General features: G+C 40.2%; 1 protein-coding gene across 5 annotated transcripts in view; it reads left to right on the top strand.

Moving 5' to 3' along the window:
- The window catches only part of PISD (phosphatidylserine decarboxylase), a 44,729-nt gene that overhangs the window by 14,176 nt on the left and 14,539 nt on the right, over nt 1–16,014 (top strand). For all 5 annotated transcript variants that reach the window (XM_063454556.1, XM_063454557.1, XM_063454555.1 and 2 more), the window contains 2 exons: nt 11,313–11,549; nt 12,989–13,127. In XM_063454556.1, the coding sequence (XP_063310626.1) occupies nt 11,313–11,549; nt 12,989–13,127 (376 nt within the window). The remainder of the gene's footprint in view (nt 1–11,312; nt 11,550–12,988; nt 13,128–16,014) is intronic.

The following is a 16,014-nucleotide window of genomic DNA, read 5'->3' on the forward strand; positions in this document are numbered from 1 at the left end:
TCCTGTGTCACCCAAAACCCTATAGGCGTGGGAAGGAGGAGCTATTGTTCCAGGAATTACATTAGCAGTGGGAGTTTTCCTAATGTAATTATTAGTTATAGTTTGTTATATCATTTCCGTGATCCTGACAGTGTATTTAATGTATTTTTTTTTAATATAGTCTACATACTTTTAAGCACCAATATGATTACTGACCAATTATTTATAAATTTCACACTGCTTAAAGGAACACAATATTGTTATAAGACTACAAACCTGGATTCCTAGTGCTGTAGACTTCCCCTGCCCATAGCTTGACTTAGGGAAGTGTTTAATTACCGTTACTCCGGCGCCCAGTCTCCCTTGGAGCTGCCACCTGCTTCTCCTAACTTGATGTCACCCTGGAGGTGATAGTTCAGCCCAATGCTCCTCTTAGAAGAGCACTGGGGACTGCCAATCAACACCCTGTGCAATACAGTTAGTTTAAAAATTGGATCTTTCATTACAGGAGGTGTGTATGGAGGCTGTGTAATGCACATGTAAGGAGGTGTGGCTAAGGTGCATAAACTAATTTAACTCCTAAATGGCAGAGAATTGAGCAATGAGACTGCATGGGGCATGATCTATACACCAAAACTGCTTCATTAAGTTGAAGTTGTCTTGGTTCTTTAGGTTTTTCTTATGAGGGTAGGAGTGTCTAGCTGCTTTCATATCTTCTGCAGTGTAGAGCGGAAGGGAGCTGGGAGGTAGAATCGCTAGAGCCAAATGTCTCACCTCCTGAATGTAAGAAGGTGCCAGTTTCTGTATGTTTTCTGTCTGGGTATATGAAAAAAAGTCTTGTAGTACAGCTTATTGAAAAAGGCATAAGGCAAGAGCTCTTTTGGCAGGGGGTGGGGGGAAGCTGCCTTTCTTTCTGAGAGTAATTGAGTGTGCGTGGAATGTTCCGTTACCCACTTGTTCCTAAATGTCACCTCCTGCCCTAAGTTACATGAGGTTGATATAGAATAAAACATAGACATGTAACCAAGTAGTTTGTGTTATCAGTTTCTAGGAGTGATTTCATGTTTTTTGCTGAGAAAGTCCAAGGTTTTTTTTTTTTTATATACAGTAGTACCCCATTAATAATATATGCGCTGGTTAGCGCAGTGATAGCATCGATGCCTTAGAACTGGGCAAGACACCTAACAATGTAGTATATCTGCCTGCCTCAAATTCTTCTAGATTGTAATAAGCTCATTTGAACAATGCCTTCCTCGTCTCTAAATATCCCGTTTCTTTCTAGCTCTGTGGAATATGTTGGTGCTATATAAATGCTAAAAATAATACCTTTTTATTGCGACATGCAAAGAATCTAAATCTAGGAAAATCTAGAGTTTTGTCTTTTACTTTTTTGTTTTTTATTTTTGTGTAGGATATGATTATATATATATATATATATATATATATATATATATATATATATATAGTGTATATATATATATATATATATATAGTGTATATATGTATATATATATATAGTGTTACCCAGCACACACACTCAAAATCTTGAAAAAATGCCGGGTGCTTAAAAAGCCATAGCCAAAAAACATAGAAAATAGTAAATAAAGGCTTGCACTCACGGTCTGTAGATAGGTAAAAAATATTTCTTCTTTATTTCAATTCATTTAAAATATGGTTGCTGCCATCATCAACGTTTCAGCCACCTCTGTGGCTTTCATCAGGATCAATTCAGCATAAATAACATTCCAAATACAGATTTCTGCTTATATATAGCTAACCAGATTTAAACATAATTTTAACAATGCTTACCACCTGTGTTCTCGGACACTCGGCGTCTATCCCGATCCTGTGCGCATGTGCGAGCACGTCAAACCGGAAGTGACGTGCTCGCATGACTCAACCGTTGCCGTGGTTACCCGAAACATACACAGACACCACGGCAACGGAGTCATACTGCTTAGCGCCAGGAAATCTTTACGAAGGGGCAAATTCATCATAAAAACATACAATCAATCACTACATAGTTCATCCCTTCATGTGACAACATTAATCCACTAGCTCTTTAAACAAATGGAGTCAATATAGCGAAGGGCATATCCATCGTAATGCCCTACTCCATATAGACATCACGATAGTCTCACACTTCATATGGACTACTTCTATATGTTTATACTTTATACAATGTACATTGTTGACAAGACCCATGTTTATTTACGTGACGAGATCCCCCTATAACCCAACCAAATAAGCTAATATCTATGCTCATGCAGAATAAAACAATAATAAATTCATAATACAAAACAGTGCCCCCTAAAATCAATATAGTGTTATTACATACTGAAATACCTTCCAGTGTATCATGTGGAGTGCTGATATCCAAATGCTGTCAAATCCAATAATCTTCTATATTATTTAAAGTGATATCCATTACATTTGTATACATTAAAGTGATACTAATTGCATTTATATACACTAAAGTGATACTAGTTGCATATATGTACATTAAAGTGCTCACTGTACTTCATAAAGTGAAACTGAGTGTTATCGGTAGGCAACATACTGTCTGCCATTATCCATCATTAAAGTGATACTTATTGCTTTTATATACATCAAAGTGATACACATTGCTTTTATATACACTAAAGTGCTCTCTATAACCAATAAAGTGAAACGCCGTGTTTCTATGTACAATAAAGTGCTTGCTACAAACATCTCGTAGTTAGCTCTCAACATCCATCCGCCTATATCTTTTATTAAAGTGATACTTGTTGCTTTTATATACATTAAAGTGATACTCCTTGCATTTATGTACACTAAAGTGCTTCCTATAACGAATAAAGTGAGACTACGTGTTTCTATATGTACAACTCTGAGCTTATACTGCGTTGCCATCAAGGGTGAACATTCATATTAAAACATAACTTTACTCAAGGAAATTAGAAGCATATATAGCCTCATTCAAATAAAAGGGGCATATGATAACTGCTCATTCAAGCCCCTTGGTGCAACTGTGTCCAGTTCATAAATCCAGAAGGCTTCCTTGCGTACCAGCATGTTACCCCTGTCACCGCCTCTTATTGGTAAGGGCACGTGGTCAATTGCCACGAATTTCAAGGTAGTTAAGGCATGTCCATTATCCAAAAAATGTTTGGCAACAGGTTTATCTGTGGTTCCATCTCTGAACGCCGTTCTAATGTTAGACCTGTGACCCCTGATTCGCTCACAAAGTTGGGTTTCCGTCTTGCCGATATAACACAGTCCACAAGGGCATGATAGTTTGTATATAATGAACGTAGATCTGCAGGTGATAGTATGTCTTATCTCGTATGTTTTATTACTGTGGGGATGCATGAATGTGCGTGCCGGTACCATATGGCCACATGTCACGCATCCCAAACAGCGCACACTCCCTCGTATCTGTGTCTTCTGGGACATGGTGTAACTTTGTACAGGATCCGTTCTTATCAGCATATCTTTCAGGTTTTTGTTCCTGCGAAAACAAATTCTTGGGGGCTGTCTAAATTCACTAGGTAACGATTTCTCTAGTGCCAACATATTCCAATTCCTTCTGACAATATTGGATATCTTTTGAGCTTTCCTATGGAATGTGATGGGGAAGACCATTCTTGGTTCCTCTGTAGGGTCCTGTGGCTTGGTCGCATTCTCTCGTGCTTTTTCCAATGCCCAATCTAGGACTCTCCTATCGTAACCACGTTCCAAAATTTTTTCTCTCATTTGTATCAATTGTCTTTGTCTGACTTCTTCTGTCGAGTTGTTCCTGATAACTCTAAGGAATTGTGCTTGAGGGATGGAATTCTTCAAATTTCGGGGGTGTGCGCTGGTGTAATGTAGAATAGTATTGCGATCCGTAGGTTTGGAATACATACTAAACTCAACCTTCTGATTTAGAATAGAGATTTCTACGTCCAAAAAGTGGACTTTTTCCTGGCTGATATCCGCCGTCATCCGTATAGGCGTAGGTAACATGTTGATTGATTCAACCATCTGTTGAGCTTGTTCAATGGTCCCACTCCATAGTATCAGCACATCATCGATGTAACGGAAATATTTGATGATATTGTGTCGGTATGGTCTCAGTATGTACTCTTCCTCAAATATATACATGTATGTATTCGCATACATGGGCGCCATGGGCGCACCCATCGAGGTTCCTGAGATTTGCATGAACCACTGTTGCTCAAATCTGAAGTAATTGTTCTTCAGTACCGTTTCCAATATCTCCAATGTGTACTCAACTGGCGGACCTCTGTACACTGCTGAGGAACATAGGACTTGTCTCATAGCCTCTATACCATCATCATGAGGGATGATGGTATAGAGGCTACTCACATCCATAGTTATTAAAACAGGATCCTGCACCTCGATGTGGAGGTGTCGTAGGGATTCCAAGAGAGAGGGGGTATCCTTTACACACGTATGTAGATTTACTACTGTCTCTTTGAACTGTGCATCCAGCCATTTGCCCAGAGGTTCAAGTACCCCACCGACCGCCGATACTATCGGTCTTCCTGGTGGTGCGGTTTGGTTCTTATGAATTTTGGGTATGGTGTACATGACTGGGGTTCTTGGTGATTTCTGTATGAGATATGTATACAACTTCAGATCTATATAGTTGGCTCTTAGTCCCATGTTCAGTATCTCCTCTATTCTGGCTTGTACCATAGAGGTTGGATCCCCCTTGAGTTCTTTATACGTGTTACTCTCGCTCAGTTGTCCTTTAATTTCATCAGCATACTTGTCATAGTCCATTATGACTATACCTCCGCCTTTGTCGGCGGGACGTATAACTATGGATGAATCCCGTGCCAGGTTTCTTATGAGTGAGTGCTGTTTCTTGCTGAAATTATTGTATGCCAGCTGTGGTTGTTGCAGGAGTTTCACAGATTCCGCCTGTACTGTTGATAAAAATGTTTTAATATTGGCTTGGTTACTTTGTGGATCAAAACTGGATTTTGGTCTAAATTTCATCATCGCATGTTCTGGATTGGTACGTTGTATAAATGGTTTATTAAAATGATCTTTTAAACGCATTGTTCTTCCAAACTTAAAGAGCTCCACATTCCAGGAGAACAAGTTCGGGTTCGTCCCAGGAACAAATGTTAAACCTAGTTGAAGGATTTCAATTTCTTCCTTCAGCAGTGTTCTCTGGGATAGGTTGAATACAGGTATTATCGTCTCAGTGGTGGTCTTCCACGGACACTGAATTTTCCCCTTGTTGCCTCTCCTCGTTCTGCGCCGTTTGCGCCTCTGCCCCTGCTTCTCGTTGTCGTACCTGAAGCTGTTGTTTCTAAAAAATTGTCACTTTCAGCATGTGTATCTGTGTCTGAAGCCGACTCTCCAGAAGTAACATCCATAGTGTATATTTTTGGTCGTATAATTCTCTTTCGAAATCTCCTAGGCTTCTGTTGGTGTGCCCCACTCAGCCATTTGTAGACCCGATGCTCCATATAAAGAAGAAATATTTTTTACCTATCTACAGACCGTGAGTGCAAGCCTTTATTTACTATTTTCTATGTTTTTTGGCTATGGCTTTTTAAGCACCCGGCATTTTTTCAAGATTTTGAGTGTGTGTGCTGGGTAACACTATATACAATATAACAAGGAAGCCTATTGATAGCCAGATTCCTAACCCAAGCACCAACAGAAGATAGATCACCTAAACTGCTAATTTTGGAGCAGAGCTAACAGGTTGGTTTAAACCAAGAAGGAACTTTTTTTGTTCACCATGGATCATACTGATGATTTTATGCTACAGGCAGGGGGTTATGCTGAGCAAGCAGAAACCCTGCATTTTACACAAGAAGAAGCTGAGGCTATACTCTGGGTGCAATCCAGTAATGAATTCCCTTGCAATACAACTACCAAGGATGTATACTTTCAACTGTTGAGATTACAACGTAAACGCATTGATTTAGATTTACATGGACTGTTTCTGTCTGACTATTACAAAGCGAAAAGAATCCCTAGAGGCTTTCGCATTTTGAACATACCCACAATAGGGAGATTAAAGGCGAAGGTATGTCGAGACTGGATAGGAGTGCTCAACAAAGCATCACTAGATTTGATGCTCATTATAATTCAGGATGTGAGGGCAGAAATGGAAATGGTTACACGTAAAATAACGGAGATTGAGACTGAACATGCTGTTCTATTGGCCACCTTAGAAGGCACCAAAATGTTGGATAAATTAAAGGAGGAAATGCTCAAGTACAAAAACGATCTAATCAGATTCAAGAGACAAAAATTTGATTATGTACAACAAGATTATATGGAGCATCGGGTCTACAAATGGCTGAGTGGGGCACACCAACAGAAGCCTAGGAGATTTCGAAAGAGAATTATACGACCAAAAATATACACTATGGATGTTACTTCTGGAGAGTCGGCTTCAGACACAGATACACATGCTGAAAGTGACAATTTTTTAGAAACAACAGCTTCAGGTACGACAACGAGAAGCAGGGGCAGAGGCGCAAACGGCGCAGAACGAGGAGAGGCAACAAGGGGAAAATTCAGTGTCCGTGGAAGACCACCACTGAGACGATAATACCTGTATTCAACCTATCCCAGAGAACACTGCTGAAGGAAGAAATTGAAATCCTTCAACTAGGTTTAACATTTGTTCCTGGGACGAACCCGAACTTGTTCTCCTGGAATGTGGAGCTCTTTAAGTTTGGAAGAACAATGCGTTTAAAAGATCATTTTAATAAACCATTTATACAACGTACCAATCCAGAACATGCGATGATGAAATTTAGACCAAAATCCAGTTTTGATCCACAAAGTAACCAAGCCAATATTAAAACATTTTTATCAACAGTACAGGCGGAATCTGTGAAACTCCTGCAACAACCACAGCTGGCATACAATAATTTCAGCAAGAAACAGCACTCACTCATAAGAAACCTGGCACGGGATTCATCCATAGTTATACGTCCCGCCGACAAAGGCGGAGGTATAGTCATAATGGACTATGACAAGTATGCTGATGAAATTAAAGGACAACTGAGCGAGAGTAACACGTATAAAGAACTCAAGGGGGATCCAACCTCTATGGTACAAGCCAGAATAGAGGAGATACTGAACATGGGACTAAGAGCCAACTATATAGATCTGAAGTTGTATACATATCTCATACAGAAATCACCAAGAACCCCAGTCATGTACACCATACCCAAAATTCATAAGAACCAAACCGCACCACCAGGAAGACCGATAGTATCGGCGGTCGGTGGGGTACTTGAACCTCTGGGCAAATGGCTGGATGCACAGTTCAAAGAGACAGTAGTAAATCTACATACGTGTGTAAAGGATACCCCCTCTCTCTTGGAATCCCTACGACACCTCCACATCGAGGTGCAGGATCCTGTTTTAATAACTATGGATGTGAGTAGCCTCTATACCATCATCCCTCATGATGATGGTATAGAGGCTATGAGACAAGTCCTATGTTCCTCAGCAGTGTACAGAGGTCCGCCAGTTGAGTACACATTGGAGATATTGGAAACGGTACTGAAGAACAATTACTTCAGATTTGAGCAACAGTGGTTCATGCAAATCTCAGGAACCTCGATGGGTGCGCCCATGGCGCCCATGTATGCGAATACATACATGTATATATTTGAGGAAGAGTACATACTGAGACCATACCGACACAATATCATCAAATATTTCCGTTACATCGATGATGTGCTGATACTATGGAGTGGGACCATTGAACAAGCTCAACAGATGGTTGAATCAATCAACATGTTACCTACGCCTATACGGATGACGGCGGATATCAGCCAGGAAAAAGTCCACTTTTTGGACGTAGAAATCTCTATTCTAAATCAGAAGGTTGAGTTTAGTATGTATTCCAAACCTACGGATCGCAATACTATTCTACATTACACCAGCGCACACCCCCGAAATTTGAAGAATTCCATCCCTCAAGCACAATTCCTTAGAGTTATCAGGAACAACTCGACAGAAGAAGTCAGACAAAGACAATTGATACAAATGAGAGAAAAAATTTTGGAACGTGGTTACGATAGGAGAGTCCTAGATTGGGCATTGGAAAAAGCACGAGAGAATGCGACCAAGCCACAGGACCCTACAGAGGAACCAAGAATGGTCTTCCCCATCACATTCCATAGGAAAGCTCAAAAGATATCCAATATTGTCAGAAGGAATTGGAATATGTTGGCACTAGAGAAATCGTTACCTAGTGAATTTAGACAGCCCCCAAGAATTTGTTTTCGCAGCAACAAAAACCTGAAAGATATGCTGATAAGAACGGATCCTGTACAAAGTTACACCATGTCCCAGAAGACACAGATACGAGGGAGTGTGCGCTGTTTGGGATGCGTGACATGTGGCCATATGGTACCGGCACGCACATTCATGCATCCCCACAGTAATAAAACATACGAGATAAGACATACTATCACCTGCAGATCTACGTTCATTATATACAAACTATCATGCCCTTGTGGACTGTGTTATATCGGCAAGACGGAAACCCAACTTTGTGAGCGAATCAGGGGTCACAGGTCTAACATTAGAACGGCGTTCAGAGATGGAACCACAGATAAACCTGTTGCCAAACATTTTTTGGATAATGGACATGCCTTAACTACCTTGAAATTCGTGGCAATTGACCACGTGCCCTTACCAATAAGAGGCGGTGACAGGGGTAACATGCTGGTACGCAAGGAAGCCTTCTGGATTTATGAACTGGACACAGTTGCACCAAGGGGCTTGAATGAGCAGTTATCATATGCCCCTTTTATTTGAATGAGGCTATATATGCTTCTAATTTCCTTGAGTAAAGTTATGTTTTAATATGAATGTTCACCCTTGATGGCAACGCAGTATAAGCTCAGAGTTGTACATATAGAAACACGTAGTCTCACTTTATTCGTTATAGGAAGCACTTTAGTGTACATAAATGCAAGGAGTATCACTTTAATGTATATAAAAGCAACAAGTATCACTTTAATAAAAGATATAGGCGGATGGATGTTGAGAGCTAACTACGAGATGTTTGTAGCAAGCACTTTATTGTACATAGAAACACGGCGTTTCACTTTATTGGTTATAGAGAGCACTTTAGTGTATATAAAAGCAATGTGTATCACTTTGATGTATATAAAAGCAATAAGTATCACTTTAATGATGGATAATGGCAGACAGTATGTTGCCTACCGATAACACTCAGTTTCACTTTATGAAGTACAGTGAGCACTTTAATGTACATATATGCAACTAGTATCACTTTAGTGTATATAAATGCAATTCGTATCACTTTAATGTATACAAATGTAATGGATATCACTTTAAATAATATAGAAGATTATTGGATTTGACAGCATTTGGATATCAGCACTCCACATGATACACTGGAAGGTATTTCAGTATGTAATAACACTATATTGATTTTAGGGGGCACTGTTTTGTATTATGAATTTATTATTGTTTTATTCTGCATGAGCATAGATATTGGCTTATTTGGTTGGGTTATAGGGGGATCTCGTCACGTGATAAACATCGGTCTTGTCAACAATGTACATTGTATAAAGTATAAACATATAGAAGTAGTCCATATGAAGTGTGAGACTATCGTGATGTCTATATGGAGTAGGGCATTACGATGGATATGCCCTTCGCTATATTGACTCCATTTGTTTAAAGAGCTAGTGGATTAATGTTGTCACATGAAGGGATGAACTATGTAGTGATTGATTGTATGTTTTTATGATGAATTTGCCCCTTCGTAAAGATTTCCTGGCGCTAAGCAGTATGACTCCGTTGCCGTGGTGTCTGTGTATGTTTCGGGTAACCACGGCAACGGTTGAGTCATGCGAGCACGTCACTTCCGGTTTGACGTGCTCGCACATGCGCACAGGATCGGGATAGACGCCGAGTGTCCGAGAACACAGGTGGTAAGCATTGTTAAAATTATGTTTAAATCTGGTTAGCTATATATAAGCAGAAATCTGTATTTGGAATGTTATTTATGCTGAATTGATCCTGATGAAAGCCACAGAGGTGGCTGAAACGTTGATGATGGCAGCAACCATATTTTAAATGAATTGAAATAAAGAAGAAATATTTTTTACCTATCTACAGACCGTGAGTGCAAGCCTTTATTTACTATTTTATATATATATATATATATATATATATATATATATATATATATATATATATATATATATATATATATGTGTGTGGAAAGGATAGCACTCTCAGGACTCCAATATAAAATTTAACTTTTAATTGTTAAAGTAAATTAAAATTAAAAGTTAAATTTTATATTGGAGTCCTGATAGTGCTATCCTTTCCACATTTATTTACATTTTGCTGGACAAGCACCGGGCAAGTATATCTCTAATTGTATGGAGTGCAAGATTCTTTTCTATTTTTATATATATATATAAAAAAAACATTCTGTATATTTTCCTAAAGTCCATGATCTTTTCTCTCTAGGTCTTGCTAATTGCATGAATTAAAAATTAATTAAAATAAAAAACAATTTTTATTTTTTTTTACAGATTGTAAGCTTGTTTGTGCAGGGCCTTCTTCCCCTCTTGTTACTATTTTGCATGTTAATTACATGTTATCAGATATCCCCATTCTATAATAGTAATGTGCTGTGTAATATGTTGGCGCTATAAAATGCTATTATTATTACTACTACTACTACTACTTTATAATTCAAGTATTGTATGAAACTTGAATTAAAAAGATACAAAATTACTTAATAATTGAAATTATTATTATGATGGATTCCTGCTCAGGAATTGTAAAAAAGTTTGACACTTGCCTAAACCCTTACAGCTAGAATCCGTGGCATTTGCTTATCACAAAAGTCCCACATGGGCATCCTAGAACCAATATGCCTGGCAGGTCCCCTCTGTACCAACCCCATGCTTATTAGTGACATATGGCTGGTCCCTCCTGACACCAGGTACATGAACAAGGGTTCTCTGTCTGGATTATTGATTTAGATATAAATGTTCTTAGTTGCACAAAGCTGATGGTTGGTGAATGATCTTAGCTCACGGTGGAGAGTTCTGAATTATTTTTTGTAAGTGAATAAGATATTTTTACAGCAGGAACAGCAAGAACGCAAACAATTTTTATGACATCTCTTTCCATTACATACATATAATGTCAACTGAACAAGAGGTTTTTCAATTTCAAGAGTAGAAACGTTTACTGAAAAGTAAAAAAAAGAAAGTTTAACAGCTCTAAGTCTGCAAAGTTGTTATATTTTTAAAATGCATAGCTGTATTTCCGTTACACAAACCTTGTTTTGCGTACAGGTTGCCCTTTACAAATCTGTGCCAACACGACTGCTCTCACGGGCATGGGGACGCTTGAATCAGGTGGAACTTCCAACATGGCTCAGGAAGCCGGTGTACAGCTTGTATATCTGGACATTTGGGGTGAACATGAAGGAGGCTGCAGTGGAAGATCTGCACCAGTACCGCAATCTCAGCGAGTTCTTCCGCAGGAAACTGAAGCCTCAGGCACGGCCTGTTTGCGACTCCCATAGCGTGGTATGTTTGGGGAATTTACTGCTGTACATGCTCAACGACATTAGCCTTCTGGTTTAGGATATGGAAATTTATTTCATCTAAACAAAGTATACGAACAGTCTGTAATCTGCAGGATTTGGCTTATTTTGAGCACAATTTAATAATACTGATTCAGTTTCAAATTTTTTATTTTTTTTTAATATGTATTGCTCGTTAAAGCCTTAATCCAGGGCATTGAATTGAAAGTGTTCAACTTCTAGAAAATGGTTCAACAATGAAGGGAAAGTGCCATAGGGAAAGTGCCAAAGGACTCCAGATATTATAACCAATTTAAAGAGTTGAAATGGACATAGTGCCTACAGTGTCCTTTTATGTTTCTTTTGTTATGTAAATATAAAATAAAATAGGCCCTCCAAGTCACTCTTCCAGGTGTCTCAGAGGCTTTTCCCAATCACTGAGATCGCTCTACTGTGACTCCATTTATTTCACTGAGTGTTACCCCCCATATGTGGCTGCTATGACCTGATGCTTATCAGTGCTTGATGAGTCCTTTCAATGAACACCTGGCATTGCTAGTATCATAAGGCCCTGATGTGTATTTGTTTATTTACGTAGATGTTATTTATCTTTGTTCTTTTCTTTGTGCGTGTATCTCTTTACCCCCCGGCTCAGTAGTGCTACCCGGCGCTCACGCCCCCTCCCCACCGCAGGATTAAAAAAATATATATATATATTATATATATATATATATATATATATATATATATATATATATATATATATATATATATATATATATATATATATATATATATATATATATATATATATATATATATATATATATATATATATATATATATCTATATCACTCTTAGCCTGATAAGTTTTAGGTGGCTTGCAGCATTAGTCATAGCTTCACATTTTCTTCAGAAGTCCATCTAATACACCATACCATTAGTGGTTTAAGGCACTTTCTAGAGCCCCATGAATTTGTTATATCGTCCTAAAACCCACAGTTCACATTGTTTAACCCTCTACTGTTTTCCTCTACACCTGCATATCTACGATATAATGCTGATAATCCATAATGTTCTTTTTGGATAAATATATGGTGATTTATACACTGTCAGTTAACTGTGCAAAAATAAAGACAATTAACAAAAGGAAAAAAAACAGGTCACCCCCACCCAACTGCCAGCAATTCTGGTGATATATAAATATATTGAGGTGGTATGATGCAGGTACTATCTAATTGAAAGCAAACTATCCTAGTCCCAATGGTGTAATGAATATGTAGCACTAGTTGTGATTGTTGTAAGTGATCAGGATCACTTCAGTTACATACTTTGGTATTCTATGGTTAGAATTATAATAATGTATGATTATGTCCTGGTTTAACTCTTGGTTACCAGTGCTGTGTGAACTTCAGAAATACATTAACTCATTTTATCCCATAGATTAGTCCATCTGATGGAAAGATCCTGCACTTTGGTAGAGTGAAAAACTGTGAGGTGGAGCAAGTAAAAGGAGTAACCTATTCGCTGGAATCCTTCCTGGGCCCTCAGACCTGGACCGAAAACTTGTCCATCAGCAAATGTAAGTTGAGCTTTTGTGCAGGGGTCGCCATCAAGTGTCAGTGAAAGTCTGTTCTTCAAAGAGGACCCTTCATACTTTAAAATATGTTAGGTAAGATGACATTGGAGAAAAAAATAACCTTAAAGAAATACACTTGGTTTATAGTAACCGCACGTTGACTGTCATAGACACTGGCATGGCTGTTGACTCCTTGCACGTCTTCGCTGCCTCACTTGCCTGTGCTTGCATCTTTGTATTCGTGGATGTCAGAAAATGGCTAAGTAAAGCTATCAATGCATGTCCTCTTAATCTACATATAGAATTATTAACTAATAGCTGAACTGAAGTTAATTAAAAAACGAATATCAAAATGTCCCATTACATAGCCAAGCTGTGACTAGCATAGTTGGAAAATCTTTTTCCAATTCTGCAATGTTTGCGTTCAGTGTTCAGTTCACTTAGTATAATTACAATTCCAGAGTTCATTCAGTAAACCCCATTTATTCCTTGGTAAAAATGCCTACACCTGCGCATGTCATTTAAAATATTGAGCTTAACATGCTGAAGTCGGTGTTAACTTCAGTGGTACAATCACCACTTCAGAAAGGGTAATAATGACTTGATCATTGAAATCATTCAGAATGATGGCAGCAAGGGTCAACCGTTTAGAAACACTTAATAAAATATGAACTAATGTGAAATAAAAATAAAACCAGCAGGGGGGCGGGGCCTGAACGCAGAGCTGGGCAGACGCACACAAGCACAGCTCCTGCTCTGCACAAGCTTTAACCCGACGAAACTACACAAATAAGCCCAGAACTGCGATCAAATGAGCTACCAACGGGTATACGAAGTTAAACTGAGCAGTTTGATACCACACACAAAGCAATCCAAGCCGGTTTGCCAGGATTTGCATCTGAGGCCTAAGACGGACTGCAGCCTGATCGCTGGGAGAGGCGGCCGCTCTCCCAGGGCATTACCATGTATCTGTATATCCTAGAAATATAAAACACAAGACATAGTATAGCCTGTATAATGAATTAAAACAACAATGGAGAAGAAATAATCTCACGCACAATTTGCTAAGCCTATGGAAGTGGCTCAGACTTATAGAGCCTTTTTAGATAATGTGTGGGACCAAAAGTGCTGGATGTAGTGTAGAAGCTTCACTGCAAATCCTCAATTTCCCTCCTGGATGGTTAACATACGCCAAAAAGAAGGTGTAGGTGCAGGAACAAAATCTTTATTTGTACAAAACAGCATAAAAATGGATCTCCGGGGGGCGGAGCCTAGCAGCCAAGCCGAACGGTCGCACATCAGACGAGCTCCTCTCAGAAAATACCCACAATAAGCTACAAACCTGCACTGAGCCCTAAAATTGCCTGCCTTTTAGCATCAGAGACAAGGGCTCACCACGGAAGCAAAATTTAACCGAGACCGCGGCGGAATCTAGCGACGATAACCCGGGGATTGACCTGAGGCCTACAAACGGCCTACTCAGCCGGCACGGGGGAGGCGGCCGATCCCTCTGCGGACTGCAGCCAACCTGGTTGGAGGTCTCCCCGACACACTCTCTCCCCCCCCCCCCCCGCCGGAGAGGGATATCCCGGCACATAGCTCACAATTCGGGTGCAGGGCACCAATCCAGGCGTACCTGCATCGCCGGTCCGGCACTAAACAACATGGCGGACGCCACGTGCCAGACAGGACACGGTCCCCCACTGCTGCCACTCTCCGAACGGCTGGACCGCATGCTAGCCGACTTCTGGGCCAAGCTCTCAGCCCACAGGAGTGCTCCAGCGGAGGCACCAGCGGCAACAACCCCTCAGGTTACCATGCTGCAACACACGGTCCCAGGAAGGAGCCAAACTATGACTTGGAAGGCTGGGAGGAGAAGGCGGGAGACCCGACACAAGCCTAAGCGAGTCAGCAACAGACCACTGGCGGTGAGTCGATCGACTAAACAGCGACAAACCCCGGGTATACCCGCCCAAACCCCCCCTTCCCACAAGGAGACAACTACCTTTCCTGGGAGGAAACAACACGGCTCCTTGACTTCCAGACACAACCCAGCCCGATACCTCTACTCACGGGTGCAGGGACATGAGGAGGAACCTCCCTATAGCCAACGCAAGCATCACAGACCCTACCACAGAAAACAAACACACGACATACCCACTACAAGGCAGGAGATCTGTACTGCTGCCCACTTGGACTGCATACCGGAGGGAAGATGGAGGGGCTGTGAGAGGGGGGATCCCTGCCAGCGACAGAACCAGGCACCGGCGCTGCGGAAGATGGGGATCGGTTAAACCGCACAGCCTGGACGGAACGTCACTTAAACTGGACTTGAACTGAGCCCAACTCAATACATACTCCCAACTTATGCCTGCACCTAAGCTAGCCATCCTACTAGCAAGCAACACATTATAAGCCTGTTTAGCAACACATTTAATATTGAATGTCTGCATATCATGTTCACTTTTCACTCCCACCTAAGCGTACGAGACACAACTACATACACCTGTATATTTTAAAAATTTGTGCACGTTACTCATATGCCTCAAATGTCAAACAAGATAAATGCCTGAGGACTGCCTTTGGGGCACCTCAAGCCTGCCTGTATTTTCTCTTTCGCACAACAAAAATAAAGAATTTTAAAAAAAAAAATGGATCTCCAATAGACAAAGTGCACAACGCGTTTCGACCGATGGTCTTTTTCGAAGTGCTAAATTTTATGACTACTTGTCAGGTTTAAATATCGAAAAAAGGTGCGTTTTCTGTCTCCGTTACGTCACTTCCGGTTTTCAATTACGTCATTTCCTTTTAGAATGTTTCCGGGTCAGCGGTCATTCTCTCCTCTAGTGATTAACTTCCGGTATTACGGAGACTTTTCTTCACGTGGACC

The sequence above is a fragment of the Pelobates fuscus genome, chromosome 5 (assembly GCF_036172605.1).
Source record: "Pelobates fuscus isolate aPelFus1 chromosome 5, aPelFus1.pri, whole genome shotgun sequence".
NCBI lineage: Eukaryota > Metazoa > Chordata > Amphibia > Anura > Pelobatidae > Pelobates > Pelobates fuscus.